Genomic DNA, 15,366 nt, shown 5'->3' on the forward strand with positions numbered 1-15,366 from the left:
ATACATATAAAAATATTATTTTAATGTCCAAATCAGAAGAAAACAGTAACACAACTCAATGCACTGTTCTGTAACACACAGTGTAAGACCCTCAGGCGAAAATGCCACAGACAGTAGTTACAGTTACAGTGAAATGAGGGTTATCTGTGTGGATGTTTTTGCCCATGTCAGCTTAATGATCTGCTAAAACAATGGCATATCTATAACAATTTGTGACTTCCGAGGGAAACAACGGGAGATGCACATTTGACATTATATTTTTTGCGTCTTTTACTTTATTACAAGCAAAATGTCTCGGGAAGAAACAGAATTATTTTAGATCACACTGAAAATATATTTTTCCTGTGTCTATTAGAAAAAAACTATTATTATCGATTTTTGGAAAGTTAGCCATTAGAAGGGGGTTTAGATTACTTAGCACAGTGAGACAGATGAACATGCAGAAATGCTTTTGGTTTAAACGCCGTCACTTTTATGGTTTTGTGTATATCAGGGTAGAAGACTCACTGCACGTGGCTTGGGATGTGACCACAAACACTGATCCACACACAAGCGGACTGGAATACAAATGCGTGCCTATGTATGCACATATTAAAATTGTGACTCAAGTGATGTCTGCAGGGCCAGTGGTATGTGATGTCATCAGCCTGTCCTGTTAAGTTAGCGTGTTAGCGTATTCACAAGTCTACAGCTCAGTGGAGCGCAGTGCAGTGAAAACTGGCCCTAACCGCCCTACGCTAAATTTGCATTCTAGCCTACATCTCTCCTCCCATCTGACTCTCTTATATAAAATCATCCTTACAGACACCCCCTGCTGCTCTGACAAACGTGATCATCAGTGCCGTACATCAGCACCCACTCTAACAATAAGGTCTTCAAAAATTCTTGATACTGACTAGTCATTTGGATTGCTGCTGAGTAGGATTTGAGAGAATGGTGTTATCTTAAAACTACAGTGATCAAGTCAACAGGGTCAAATAATACTGTGGGCTGGTGTAAACTGTGGGCTGCTTGTGTAGCATTCTGCTGGAAACCTGATGCATACGCTGTGTGTATGCATGTGTGTCTGCGTGCGCCGTGGCAGCGCACAGACTCTCCCATCTCTGTCCTTCTGCTCCAGTGGTTTCCCCCTGGCCAAGAATACCCACAATGCACTGCTTTCATGTCAGCGCATCCAGGCACCGTGAAATAATTTTCTCTCTCACTGCCCTTTTATTTGGTCTCTTATTTTATCACTGCTAGCCCAAAAGATTTCCCTCGTGTTTCTCTCCACATCATTCTATAGCCAAACCGTTTTCTGGGATTTCTCCACTGGCATAAAGCTGGTCGTCATGTGTTGACGAGAGCGTGGACACAGATCCTTTGTCTTTGGTCCTTTGTGTATATTTTCGCCAGTGGAAAGGATGGCTATACTTCACAAGTATACTTCACTATATGTGACTAGAACAATTCATTGATTTAAAACTCTAATCTAAATGTTAAATACAGTGAGAAAGCAGGATCAAAAAGAGAATATATACAGAATCTATACCAATTACTACGAATAAACCATCACAAAACTTTCATAACTCAACTGAGCTATGCAGGATCACTGTAACACTGACTGACTCTTCTTGTGGCTTTGGGGAGAGTTAGATTATAAACAATGTTGTGTAACAAATGTCCTAAAAATATAACATAGTGACAGAGAAACCATATGTATGCCTGCATGTCTGTCCTCCTCCCCCTTTTCCCCTCCTTCCATTTATTCTGCTGCTCTTTTCCTCTGTAACTGAGATAATGGCTAACTCAACAAGAGCCACACTTCATACCATGAACTTTCTGATTGGACCAAGTTGCACTGTATGGGCGTTACATTGTGGGGCTTCTGAGTCACCAGGATGTGAGATGAGGCAGGCCACAAAGAAATCATCTAGGCTGCAATATGCTTTAAACAGACACAGAGGCATAAGAAAAAAATGCACGAAAGGCACTTAAATGCAGACTTTCAGCTTTAATTTAAAGCAGTGTTCCATCGATATGCAGTAATTAAGCATAATTACTAAAGGATGTAACAATCTCCTCTATTTTGTAAAATGCAGGGATGGGCAGGGAGTGTTTCACCTCAAAGTGGAAGAGAGGTGTGGGGAGACAAGTGTAAACTGGGAAAAATGAAGCAGTGTAAGGTTCTGTTGACGTGGATGTGCGTATAGGTGAGTGGGTGTAAAACAAAAATAAAGAAAGACACTTGAGTTCTTGCTTACCTGCAGCTATTGGTGATTTTCTCTCATCCAAAAGCTGAATAGCAGTACTGGCCAACACAACACTCTTGTTCTCTGACCCTAAAACGTGCACAAAACCGCACACAAATACAAATAACAAAGACACGCTAAGACAGAGTTCACATATCAGTCATATCATAATTCCTTATATTATTTCTGAACTGACCACAGGGAGATTGGAGAGAGGAACGCTGATCATAAATACCACAGAGCCCTATTTATGGCTGCAGCTAACTACCACAGTCCTGAGAGGAAGAGTGCATCTAAGGCAAGTCCGGCGAGTAAATAAGAGGCTTTCAGATCACTTGTATTAGCTGGCACTAATGGAAACCCTGAGGCTGAGAACAGATGAGAGCACATTCTGCCTTTGGAGGAGAAACCCTTTTCTTAGAGAAACAGTTACACTGAATATGCGTGAGGGGCTTGTGTGTATGTGGGTCTTTTTGTGACTCTGTGTGCGTCTGTATTTGTGTTCTGGGCAAGTCACTATGGAAAGGGCTGAACCTCTTCCTAATGTATCTTATTTCAACCCACAGCAATCAGTCCTATCCACAAGAACACAGCCCAGAATTAATAAGAGAGGAAGGGGAGTTACAGACGCACGGCCAGAGAAAACAGCCAAAAATGGGTGAAAGAGGGACAGAGAAAATTTCAAAGGGTCTTTTTAAAAACACATTAGTGTATTCAATTAGTTTACAAAATATAAGCTTCTTTAGAATTAAAATATAATGACTCTGTTTTTTAACTTGTGGGTTCCAGTCTCTTCAGTTTCACTAAAAAGGATTTAACAGTGCTGATGTTTCCTTAAACACAGAGACAACATCATCACCATCCAAACGAAAGTCACGACTAACCTGTGTTAAAAGGCAGAGAGTAAACAAAGGTACCAGGAACTTGTTCTGCCGCTCTCTTGTACCACAGGGGAAAGTGATCGGCATTGAACACCCCCTCTCGGTCTTCAGCTGTCAGAAAGTCTCTTAAAGCAGACGGGAAACAGATAATACAAATGACGCACACACAACACACCAAATATACAAACTGGAATCATAAACAAAGAGACAACACAAAATTCAACACAAACATCAGGTTATGTTCATGTACACACACTGTATGCGTGCAGTCAGAAAACTTACTTGCTTGTAAGTTCATCTGGCACCACAAACAGGTTAATTCTGGACAGTCCTGTTCTTGTGCCCAGGTAAGCTATCTCCACTCCTTTATCAGAATTCCTGTATGATGTGACAAATGAATATAGTAACCGGCTGTTGTGAATTCATTTTTAAGCCAAAAAAATCACCAGTAACTGTGCTAAATTATTAACATTTTAGTTGTGCAAATATGTGCTCCATATTATGGCATTTTCTATTTCAAAGAGGAATAAAATCCAATATAAATAACAACATCATTTCGGTTTTCTTTTATTTTAAAGGGTAATAAGGTAAGTGACATACTCTGACTTATTAAGCACAAGGCTGGTCCAGTAGGCTTCTAATGGGGCAGTCACCACTGCATCAAAGAGAACTTCCTGAATCAGCTCCTTGTCACCTAACAGGACAAAGGCAAAAAGGCGTATTTCCACACATAAATCTTGTTCATTAACTTGCTAATAACCATATAAAATATGGGGGCTGTAAATGAGCATAACTAACAATATAAGTGGGGTTCGTGCCCACTGAGGTACAGTTTAATTGCCTCTATCTGACTCAGGTAGCGGTGCTCTGGGTGCTCATCTGTGTTGCAGTATGTCCTGTAACATGACAAGAGAGAAAAATATGAGCATTTGTTAGAGTCATAACCAACTTTAGATCAGTTCCTTTCTTAAAGCTGTAATCGCTTTAGTTTTGGTCATATAACCCAGTTGCTTTCAGTTGCTTTTGGATTGCAAAGCATCTCCAATGAATAAAACCTGAGGTAGAAGGAAGACACTTCTTTTCATTTACAAGCATTAGTTTGAAAAGCATTTATTGTAATGTATTTAGATGTTGGTTCCCAAGCCTGGAGACCACAAGTCATCAAGTGACACAAACAATCAAGTCAAAGTTCTGCAGATCCCAGAAACTGTTGTAGAGCTGTTGTATTTCAGTTGACATCAAATCTAACTTTGATTTATTTTTATGATTTGGCAGTATATTTAGGATTTAGTCCAATAAAGATGTCCTTTGAGTAAGGGACGGGGATAAAACAGCAGCGGGAATATACTCTTACCATTCGTCTGCCAGGGCTACATCAGGATGCTCCAAGTCATGAAGTCCTGTAAAAAAGAAAACGTGAAAACTATTTGGTTCAAAACAAATACGCAAAAACACTCAATATGAAGTCATAATAATAGGGCTAGGCATCTACATCTCAACTGCGCACACTTAAACACACACCGGGGGATGAAAAATGTGTTTTTTGAATGGATGTGACAGCTCTGATTAGATCAGGAAGAGCCAAGTCATGCTCTGAGCGCTCTGTGTGATGGACATGTTTAGAGAAACACACAGACAGACAGACAGACACACACACACCACCACCACTGCATGAATATTAACATGCATGGGGTCTGACATGAAAACAGACATGCATACACGTGGAGAAACACACAAGCAGGGGCAGAAATACAACACTGTCAGGAGAAGGACGCACAACACACCTAAGGAGCCGCAAAGGGGAATATTTAACTTCCTGTGAAGTTGTGGCTTTTTAAATACATAAATCACTACATGAAAAGAAAGACTAGACAAAAATTGTCTACAGGTTTGAAGAGGAAATGGTTAAGTTAGGCCAAAGAGGAAAAGTTAGGCTACTTTGAAGACTTTACATACCCAATACATAACCAGTTTATAAAACATGATAAATGTTTACTGATTTAATCAAATTATCTAATGTAATAATGCAGTTTAAACTTCATCCAGTCATAACATCAAATGTTATTTTAACCTTCATGTAATATTAATCCCTTAATACAATAATCATAAGATTTGAAAGGGCATAGTTAATGTCAGAATCAAGCTTTTTCTGCACAAATATCACCGAGTATGGAAAAGTATTTCTTCTTGTTATTTTTTTTTTTTAAAAAGGCCGTTTTATTGGTTCTGACTAATCATTCTGCAAAGAAACTATTATACCATGCATTCCTAGAAAATTAAATCCAAATATATTTTTATTAAACATTTTTGTCTTAAAATAACTTTAGAAAGTGCATTTTTTGATTGTGCTTATGTGTTTTTATACAACAAAATAATAAAATAGTATTATTATAATACTAAAAAGCTCTCTGTGATGCTGCATTTCGTGTAGTGTTCCTCAGAGAAGCATTTAAAAACTTCCACAGTTGAGGAAATTACTTGCTGAGTACTTGTTTAATGAGAAACAGAAAAACAAAGGCCCTTAGAAGAAGAGGGATAGAGAGAGTGCAAGGGAGAGAAAAGTAGGAAAATAAAAATGAAAATAACAACAAAAACAACAACACAGAAATGAGTCAGAAAGCAAAAAGGCTGATTTCCTACCTTCCTCTACTGTGACGTTCCCCCTGAAGAAAAACTTTCCATGGCCTCTGGAAAGAGCAACCCCTAGACTAAAACAAACAAAACAAACAAAAATAAACAAAAACCCCTAAAACAAAACAAACAAAACATATTTCCTAAAAATCTGTTGTCGTTTACAGATTAACCACGGGAAAATTCAGCTTCAGTCGTTAGCTTAAGGAAGTCTTCAGGCTTCTTACCTGAAAGGAGTCCCTTTGATGTCTGTGTAGTAGTAATCATTGTGCAAAATCAGCACACGTTTCTGAAATAAAAGAGATGAATATAGTCGCTGCGTTAAACGCCAGGCGGTGATATCATTTCTTGCAATCTAGCGCCATCTAGTGGTGGAAGTAGTAAATGCTTCTGTTCGGGCTGGCAGTCCTTAGCTGCAGATGGACATCTGTTATGCAGTACATTCATAAAGAGTCTCTTGTGAGTGTCTCTGTCTCTCTCTCTATATATATAAATATAAATATAGAGAGATATTTTTTTAATTCGTGTGTGTATGTGTGTGTGGATATCTGTATTTACATACCAAATGCTTAATAATCAGCCTAATGCAAATTGCTCTTTAATATGCCGTGAAAATGTGCGAACACACATTTAACACATTCACACATATCTACACACACCTTTCTCTCTCTCTGACAGGCAAGAAGTAAAGCAGAATCAATGGGCTGCTGTTTCCCCCGTATTCAGCAACATGTGCTTTGTGGAGATAAGGGGCTCACACGCAGAGAGACACACACCAGTGCATGCACAGCAAACCAAATCAGAAACAAAATCCCTAAGTCAGTCCTGTACATCACTGAGCCAACTGTAACAACCCCTTAGCAGAGTGAATACTTACTGGTAAGTATTTTCTCTAGCTCAGCCTTTAGGACTATCTGACAAGTGCGTTGTTTGTGCGTTTTTCTGTTTGTTTGTTTTATTTCTGAACTTTGCATTTCTCACCCCTTTGTCTACACTCTTCTTCACCTCCATTGAGAAGGTCCCCGTCTTCCTGTTGACCATTGCATTTCTTAGCTAGAAAGACAAAGCGCACACACACACAGGCCCACAGTTGTGTTTGATGACACTGATTTTCAGAGCACTGCTGTCATGACACTTGATGCAGATTTACTAGTGTCTCACCGTGTCTTCCTTATCCTCCCATTCCACCTCAGACAGATCCACGCTGCTATAGTTTGGTTTTCTTCTCTTCTTGCCATCTCCATACTGGACAAACATCCCGACACACATGCACGCACAATCAGAAATACTGAAAATGATATAACAGAAAGAGTATGCCAAACTACGGCTTGTTTTATTAACAATTCTTTTGTTGTTTTGTTGTTGTTGTTATTATCAGTTATCAAAACAAGCCATTGCATTTCACATAATGAAAATGTCATCACAACTTCCAAGAAAATTTTTGTATTTTGTTTCAAATAGTCTTGAACAATAGTTGTCCAATGTTGCATGTTTGTTAAGCCACTTAGCACTGCACTGTGATCCATTCAAGCAAAAAAGGGACTAAACTCAAGGGATGAACCAGTGCTGTGTGTACATATAACATACAACTTGGCAAAGAATCTATTTTAAATTGAATCTTTACTTTGTTACTAACATGCACAAACACATAATTTATTCCCATTTATTTAGTTGAATGTATAAAAAGATAACAGAGTCTGACAGGTATAAAATACTATGTTTGCACCAACAAGGTGATTTCCAAAGCGCCACTAGCCAAAAACTTGGCATATCTTGGTATGGTGTGGATGGTGTTGCATGGTGGTTCTAGACAAAACTGTGCAGGTGACAGACCAAAGCAAACTATCTAAATCAGATGAACAGTATCAAAAAGTCATGTCCTTAAAAAACAGGAAAAAAATCCAGTGGACACCAAACACGGGACCTGAAGATAAAGAATCATCAGCAATAGTTTCAGTGGGAGGGAGGCAATCATGAAGCCATTTTACCTCTTTTCTTTCCTTAAGAAGGGAAAGAGGGAAAAAGACTGAGGTGTATAATAGCAAAAGAAGAAACTGAGACGATTAAATGAGCAAATACATGATAAATTATTACTGAACCAAAGAATTAATCTTTTGTAACCCCAACAGAAATGACTACAGAAAGAGTTTGATGAGTAGGTTGATATTGCTATCATAATTTACAGTTAAGTATGAAAGTAAACCCCGGAAGCCACCAGCCAATCTTAATTTGTTTAACTGATACAGAAGCAAAAGTAAAAATTACAGGGAATAGAGTTTTACATGGTTACTGCTGCTGATTGTTTCTTGCTTGTGGTTACTCAGTCATGCTGACAAATTACCTTTTGTCTCTGGCTTTGAAAATTAGGACTGTGCTCTAATGTAAGGAGAAGTAGCCACAGAAAGACACAGGCAAGCAAGCAACTGTTGACAAACTATCTCCACAGCTTTTTCATAATCATGTTTGCGCATGTGCAATAATAGTAGAAGCTAGTTTTTCAAAGCTACTGTAATGAAGAAAAAAAACAAAAAAAAACAGGAGTGACACAAGAGACAAGAGAAACAGAAAGCAAAGCTTCAAAAATGTAAATGTACTTTGATGTAAGTGGCTAGATAGTTTTCACTGGTTAACATACAACAAAGAGAAGATGGGAGTGGGTGGCTTAAATTGTGCAGAATATGATGTAGCTTGCAACACAGTTTCTAACAGCTTGTCTCACCAAACTACACGCATGAAAAAAGAAGAGGTTCTTTTTACTCCATTCAAATCATATCTTTTTCAATAAGTAAAGGGGTTATTTATTGAAACAGTCAATAAGTTTTCTGTTTGTTCTTGACCATCCCTTTTAATAATACGACTTTAACACCATGGCCCACTTTATTAGTAAAGAGTTTTGCTTTATTTCTTGGTCAACTTCATAATTAATAACTTCATATTTCAGGGTAACAATCCAGTAACTTGCTGGACAAAGACAGTGTTGGTAGTTTTTGCCTCTGTACACAACCACAATCAACACTTGGCTGATGTGCAGACTTTAATTCAAGGAATTTGTAAAAAAAAAAAAAAAAACAACAACATTGCATTAACAGTTTAGGAATTACAGCTATTTTTATACATTTTGGCTCTTACCAGTGTTTGGATCCTGTTTTAATTCCTCCATATTTCCATTCATGAAGACTTCTCTTGCTTGTTGCTGTCATTTTTCGATGTTGTGAAGCTGTCTTTCTAAACCATGGAAATAATTCTGTCATCATTCACTTTAGCTGACTCCTGTGGTCTTTCAGGCCTTTGGTGTTTGTTCTGTCTCTCTGACAGGTTGATTTTGTTTCTTCAGCCTAATGATGACCTCCCTCTCTTGAATTGACACATCTTTGTGAAAATTACAGCAAAAAGCTGTAAAATACAAATTCAACACTTTGAATCAGCTTCAGATGTCACGTCTGTTTCATTTGCTATGAAATAACTCGGGAATAGCTTCACATGGCCATGAAACTGCTTGTCAGTCAGTTCTCCGATTACCTCTGAGCCTCTGAAAATGCAGGTCTGTGTATAAATTCCCATAATGTTTAAACAGTCAAGCATTTTTTTGATAAAGCTGAAAGTATGCATTTCAATCATGTCTTGATTGTTTGATTTGAAATCCACTGTGGTGACATACAGAGGCAAAACCATAAAATCTGTATTTTTGTCCAACAAGCTAGACTTAGCTGTATTTGAAACTACTTTGATTTAAGAATAGTCTTCATTTTACGTACACCTATAAAAAGGTGGTGTCATCATACCTGAAGAAACCTGCTGGCACTTGGGCCAATAGCTGGATAATTTAGTCTTAATTTCACTATTCCTTTATTTAATCAAGTGCTTCAGCCTAATAAAGCACCCATTACTTCTTAAAAATTAAACCCCTTTTTTACCGTGGAACAACAGTTTATGTATATATGACTTTTATTAATCTATCAAGCGTCAGGATGCAACGCTCCAGGAATACACCACTGCTGGGTAGCTCACTGGCTTGACCACTGACCCTTTTTAAAGTGAACATTAAATGAAGGTGAAACAGATCAAAGTACTGAACTTTTTAATTGCATTTTATGTGTGTGTTTATGTGCGCGTCTGTGTTACTACTGTATGTGTGTCTACTTTTGAATCTGTCAGTGAGGACAGTCTCCCACCCCTCATTAGCTGTTAAACACTGGTCATTAACGTCTTTAATTAGACCTCTATTAAACCATCTGTCTGTCTGCCTCACTGTCTGTTCTCTGTTCTCCATCTCATCTGTTCCCCTCGCATCCATATGAGCATCTCACTCTTCTCCCCCAGTGTTACACCAAGCCTATCTGCACCTATCCTCACATTCAGCAGGTTCCTTGCTTCCCGCAGCCTCCCTCTCTTTCTACACTCTCTCCGTCCAGCTCTTGTGAGAGGAGTGGGTGAGTACAATAGAGTTAATCACAGCCATTCAGAAGCTGTATCTCTGTCTATTCACAGAACAGCAGAGGCCTGGAACATGCTCTCCTCATCTACATACCACCACGCAGCCAGCATACTCACAAGGCACACCACACAGACTAGCCACACAATTACACACCATTTTGTTAAAGTCAATCGCAATCTCAGTGTGACAACAAAAAAAAGAAAATTGGTAATTGACTTGATGTGAACTCGAGAGGGTGTATTCATCTATCCAGTACAGAATAACACATTTTCAACTTCAACCTGTGCATCCTAAAAGGGATTTTTATGGTAATAAGGGTCACACTCAGTAAACTCTGAAATGTCCTGGAGGTAATACTCACGAGTGGCCGTAAATCCGGGTGGGTGAGGATGTAACCGTTGTTGGTGATTGCAAAGGCGTAGCCATGAATGCCCAGCTAGTAGAATATGCAAAAGCACACACAAAGACACACCAAAATTATGCATAACAAATCAGTACCTAATTGTAAATCTGGTTAATCAAGCCCTTTCAGAGTCTTTGTTTTTGTGGTAAAACTGAGAACTACACAACGGGAAAGGACGACATCATTCATCATGTCATGTCTGAGCAAATAACACACTTTCAAATGTCAAAACCTTACACCCATCCAAGATTCAGATCTACAAAAGAAATCAGTGCAGGGATGTGGGTGGGAGGACATGACCAGAATGCATTAATGAACCGAGTGTAATTTCCTGTCAAACCAGGAGCTGTGACTAAGTTCATCTCTAATTTATCTGCTACTTGGCTTTGCATTCAGTTACTGTACTCTGGACTGGCTTATGTGGAGTATTTTAAGTATTATAAGGTGGGGTTTTGGACCGCTTGTGGGACTGGAGAAGTGGAGCAAGATGTTCAGAGTTCAGTGTAGAGGAGAGGGTGACTGGCACAGAAGTTGCACATCGTGTAATCAGTCTCTCCTATTTATGCAATAGCTTGCTAGGATCTGGACACCTGATGGAAACAAACAGTGGCTGTTGTAGCCATACCCAGTAAAACATCTTCGTGAGCTAAAGCTGTGTGCATGGGTATTCAGGACATTGCCAATGTGCACAAGTGTATAAAACTGCTTGTGTAAGCATTGGGAACCCTCGGTAGTCAGTGTGATAGTGTAGAACATTATTAAATAATGGCTATTCAGATCCCTAATCACGTGCAGGAAGAACTAAGTGATGCTGGATGTGGTACCTTATATTTGGGGATAGTCTTGAGCAGCTCAGAGACTGGCACATCTGTCCCAACCACCCCTAGAAGGATTCCACGGTTTCTCTGCAAGCACACAAATATACGAAAATTGGTTAGCTCAGTTTAAAAGGTTACTTACATAACAATCTTTTACAGCCGCATCAGTGCCTCAGTTTATGTTATATATAAAAATATTCAACTTGCAATGCGCTGCTTTGTCCCAATTTACAAACTGCAATCAAAGTGATATTAGCATCCATCAAATACACAAAAAAATTAACAATGATTTTACCATTTGTGTCAATTCTCTCAAAGACTAATTCCCCGTGAGTTATGGAATAACTCATGAGGAAAATTCAGTTTTTCAGTTAAGCTGTAATTTCATTTGAGACATCAAGCTTTGGAATCACGAGGGCAGTGACGGTGAATGTGTTATGAATTCTGTATCACTGTATGTGAGCTTACAGTCTCGTTCTTGGTACTGAACACTGGCATTGCCACCGTAGTCATCAGAACTGGACCTTGACCATCCTCCAACTGAGTGATTTGTGAAGCAGAAACAAACAAAAAAACAGAAAGAGCCAAAGGGAGGGAAGAGAGGGAAGGTAATGATGAAACTTCATTGTTTTTGTTACAAATTTTATGTAACCACAGAGCACATTTCATGCATCTTATATGAAACATCTTGCCTAGTCACACTGAGCAGTTTTTTCAAGCTGCAAAACATCCGTTTGGAACATAGAATTTGATGGGAATTTAGCTGAGGACCTAGTCATATCATCTTCTTCAGAGACCAACTAAACTTCCACGACATGTTTTATTCATGTTTATTATTTGCCCTAAAATATGTTCAATCAGAGTCTGCCTTTGATCTCTTGCAGAATAAGCTTATCCAAAGGCAGCGCTTCTAGTCTGGATCTGGGTATCTCCCCCCTCTAAAGACTGCTGGGATAATTATGATATTTATCTTTCTACCGGATGTCTGTATCTGACGATGATATCCATTACAGATGAAAGCTTGACACTGTTTTCTTAGGAGACTGGAGGAAGGCTTAGTACTTGAAAAATATGATCTAACCTTGCCTACCCAGAAATGTTGAATCTGTCTAAATGTCAGTGACTTATTCCATTCAGCATCAGTAATTGGATCATTAAGCAAAGAATAAATCCAAGATGAAAATCTACAATAGTTCTGGGGAACACGGAGTGGCAAAAAGCATAAAGCATGTTCTACTTACGCTGCACTAATCAAAGGAATATCATTTTTTAAATTTGTTGGACTGACTAAATATCAGCACGCATCTTTAGAAAGTACTGAATTTTATACCGACATTGTAAAAGTGCTTTCTCCAACCCCACCCTAAGGCTTTTTTTTTCTCTTTTTTACCATGAGAGATAACAGGTAATGACAAGGAAATCTGTCAGTATCCCTCAGACGCTAAGGAAAGAGGAATTAGTGGCATGAGTTTGGACAGCTGCTAAATGTAATTTGGAGTCCAATATTGGACATAGAAGGGAGAACAAAGCATACCTAGATACTGCAGCTGTAACAAGTGGCAGCTGTGCTACTACAGAATGGGATAAATTAAAGAGATATATCCAAACCTAGGTCTTTTCAATCATACTGTGCAGTATATTACTGGTCATATGGGCTGCTGTATCCCTGTGAACCCCGATAGAAGACTCTGTGTAACATGTGAACTCTTTGAGCAGAAATCCAGATTGTTGAAATTGGTAAAAATGCCCATGCTTACCCAGCATGATTGCCATGCTTTTAGGTAAATAAGAAGAGGCAGTGCATTTAAAATCCTTATTTACCCTTCCCAAGGAAGGAAAGACCTTTAGAGAAGGTAAGATACACTTTATTCAGCCCCACGGGGAATTTTTTCTCTTTGCATAACCCATCCTAATTATTAGGAGCACAGGGCAGCCAGCTTGAAGCAACCAGGCCAGTAACTTAGCATGTGTTTAGATGCTGTGTGAAATCAAAGACCTATGGTAGAGCATGAGGATTCCACATCGAAGGCCCCTGCCCTAGCCTGGTATTGCTGACTCAGGACCTTCTTGCTGTGAGAAAGTGGAAGTGGTGCTAACCCTAATCCTTAAGGGATCCTCCTTAAGTCAGAACTCACACATCTGGGCCAAATCTGCATCATCATTGCCTCTGCGAATTTATCTGTATCAGTCAGAGTAAATGAGCTGTGGAAGTTCTTTTCCCTGCTGTGGGTCAAATAATGAACGAGAACACCACTGGGCATTAATACACTTGACACCCCACTAGCACATACCCACACACACATAAATACACACACGAATACCCATCAGAGGGCTAACATACACACCCTTGGCCTGTGTTTTATGTTTCATAGTACACTTTATAATCTAGGTTGCTGTGACAAATTGCATGGAGGTAGATGAGGTGACCCCTGTTTCCTTGGAGACCAGGTTTGTGTGTTAGTGCAGGAGCCAAAGCCACCTCTGCAGACTAATTTGAGGAAACTAAAACAGACCCCATGGGAAACTGAGCTGGCACACATCCAGCACATGTTTTTACTGCACAGGTGTTTTGGGATTATCTTTGAAAGCTCTTAATTACCTCAATCAATATTAATGCTTTGCTTTGAAATAGCGGAGTTCATTTTCATCCAGCAAGACATTTTGAACATCTCCGCATTTCAGTTTATCTTCAAAAGGCAATCAGGTGCTCACAGATTCCCCATTTTTTGGTCTTCGTACTTAATCAAGTATCAGTCTCGTTTTTTTAAACTTCAGTACAAATTCCTCCTGTCACTCCCAGAACGTTTATGATTCTTTAATCTCTTATATTCTTTTTCCAACCCTCCCTACCGTTGTCCTCAAATATCTCCCCCTGACACATTCCTCTCACCCTCACCTCCCTCGCATCATCCCTGAGCTCCAGTGTCAGTTCATCCAGCAGAGTGGGAAACAAAGCCAAATGAGCCAGAGAATGATGAATGAAGCTGGTGGAACGAGGGATAGGAGAGCAAGAGGGAGCATGGCAGAAAGGAGAGCACAGGTGGAGGGAAAGAGATAGGGGGGAAGAAGCAAAGTGAAACAATAAAACAAAACAAAAAACAAAAGAAAGGTAAGATAAGAAAGACAGACTACTGGGTCGCAGTGAGAGGGAGAAAACCGGGAAAAGATAGCATGAAGGAAAGATGATACACTTCAGTCCTAGAACACAGCCAAAATGTTCATCAATTTTCTAACACAGAGCCAATCCAAGGCATTTTGCTCACTTCTTATCACACAGTATCATTATGTATGATGTTTGCATCTTTTTGTCACTGTTTTACATTCAAAGGAGTATTGTGTATGTGTGTTCATAGCACCCAGACCAGAGCAGTGTTGGGGCAATTATATGCAAAGAATTGGTACAGATTCCTCGCTAATCCCAATTATCATGCCTGAAAAATTATATCTATTTCAGTTTTCTGCTGAGCTGTTTTGATGTCAATCAGCTCGGGTCTATCACACTAACAGCACTATGTCAGACATACGGCCTGCCAGCTGTGTAATGCTACTGCTGTGCCTAGCTCACACTGATGGGGAGGCAGAGCGCTCTTTTGTTTCGCCATCATCACTGTTATGATTATAGAGCTGCTTATCTCAACCCACATACGATTCATAAATCATTGGAAAAATAAAACACTGAAAATGATAAAAAGGCATCAGAACAGATCACCCCGCCAATCATTATGGACTATTGGATTTTCACCCAGAAGATGACAAAACAGCTTATTCTGGAGAATTCTACCAAAACAAATAACACAGGCAATCTTGTTTTCACACCAAAAATCACACAGGCCAAAGAACAAAATGAAGCCTCACATTTACACACATAATCACAATGCCAGCCCAGAGATACTGGCAAAGCAAGGCTAACATAGCATCACCAGTGAAGAATGAGCGAGAGTTTGTGCACAGACGTGTGCAAATGCGA

The 15,366-nt window shown here is 39.3% G+C and overlaps 1 protein-coding gene across 1 annotated transcript in view; it reads right to left on the reverse strand.

Annotated features, from left to right (window-relative positions):
* Positions 1-15,366, reverse strand: part of cacna2d3a (calcium channel, voltage-dependent, alpha 2/delta subunit 3a) — a 118,230-nt gene that overhangs the window by 24,506 nt on the left and 78,358 nt on the right. The window contains exons 13-25 of the mRNA XM_063463205.1: positions 11,868-11,939; positions 11,406-11,486; positions 10,540-10,614; positions 6,905-6,988; positions 6,725-6,796; positions 5,971-6,032; positions 5,753-5,820; positions 4,467-4,512; positions 3,911-4,008; positions 3,713-3,806; positions 3,395-3,490; positions 3,116-3,237; positions 2,244-2,321 (exon numbers count right to left, since the gene is read on the reverse strand). Of these exons, the coding sequence (XP_063319275.1) occupies positions 2,244-2,321; positions 3,116-3,237; positions 3,395-3,490; positions 3,713-3,806; positions 3,911-4,008; positions 4,467-4,512; positions 5,753-5,820; positions 5,971-6,032; positions 6,725-6,796; positions 6,905-6,988; positions 10,540-10,614; positions 11,406-11,486; positions 11,868-11,939 (1,048 nt within the window). The remainder of the gene's footprint in view (positions 1-2,243; positions 2,322-3,115; positions 3,238-3,394; positions 3,491-3,712; positions 3,807-3,910; positions 4,009-4,466; positions 4,513-5,752; positions 5,821-5,970; positions 6,033-6,724; positions 6,797-6,904; positions 6,989-10,539; positions 10,615-11,405; positions 11,487-11,867; positions 11,940-15,366) is intronic.

Source organism: Pelmatolapia mariae, linkage group LG20 (assembly GCF_036321145.2).
Source record: "Pelmatolapia mariae isolate MD_Pm_ZW linkage group LG20, Pm_UMD_F_2, whole genome shotgun sequence".
NCBI lineage: Eukaryota > Metazoa > Chordata > Actinopteri > Cichliformes > Cichlidae > Pelmatolapia > Pelmatolapia mariae.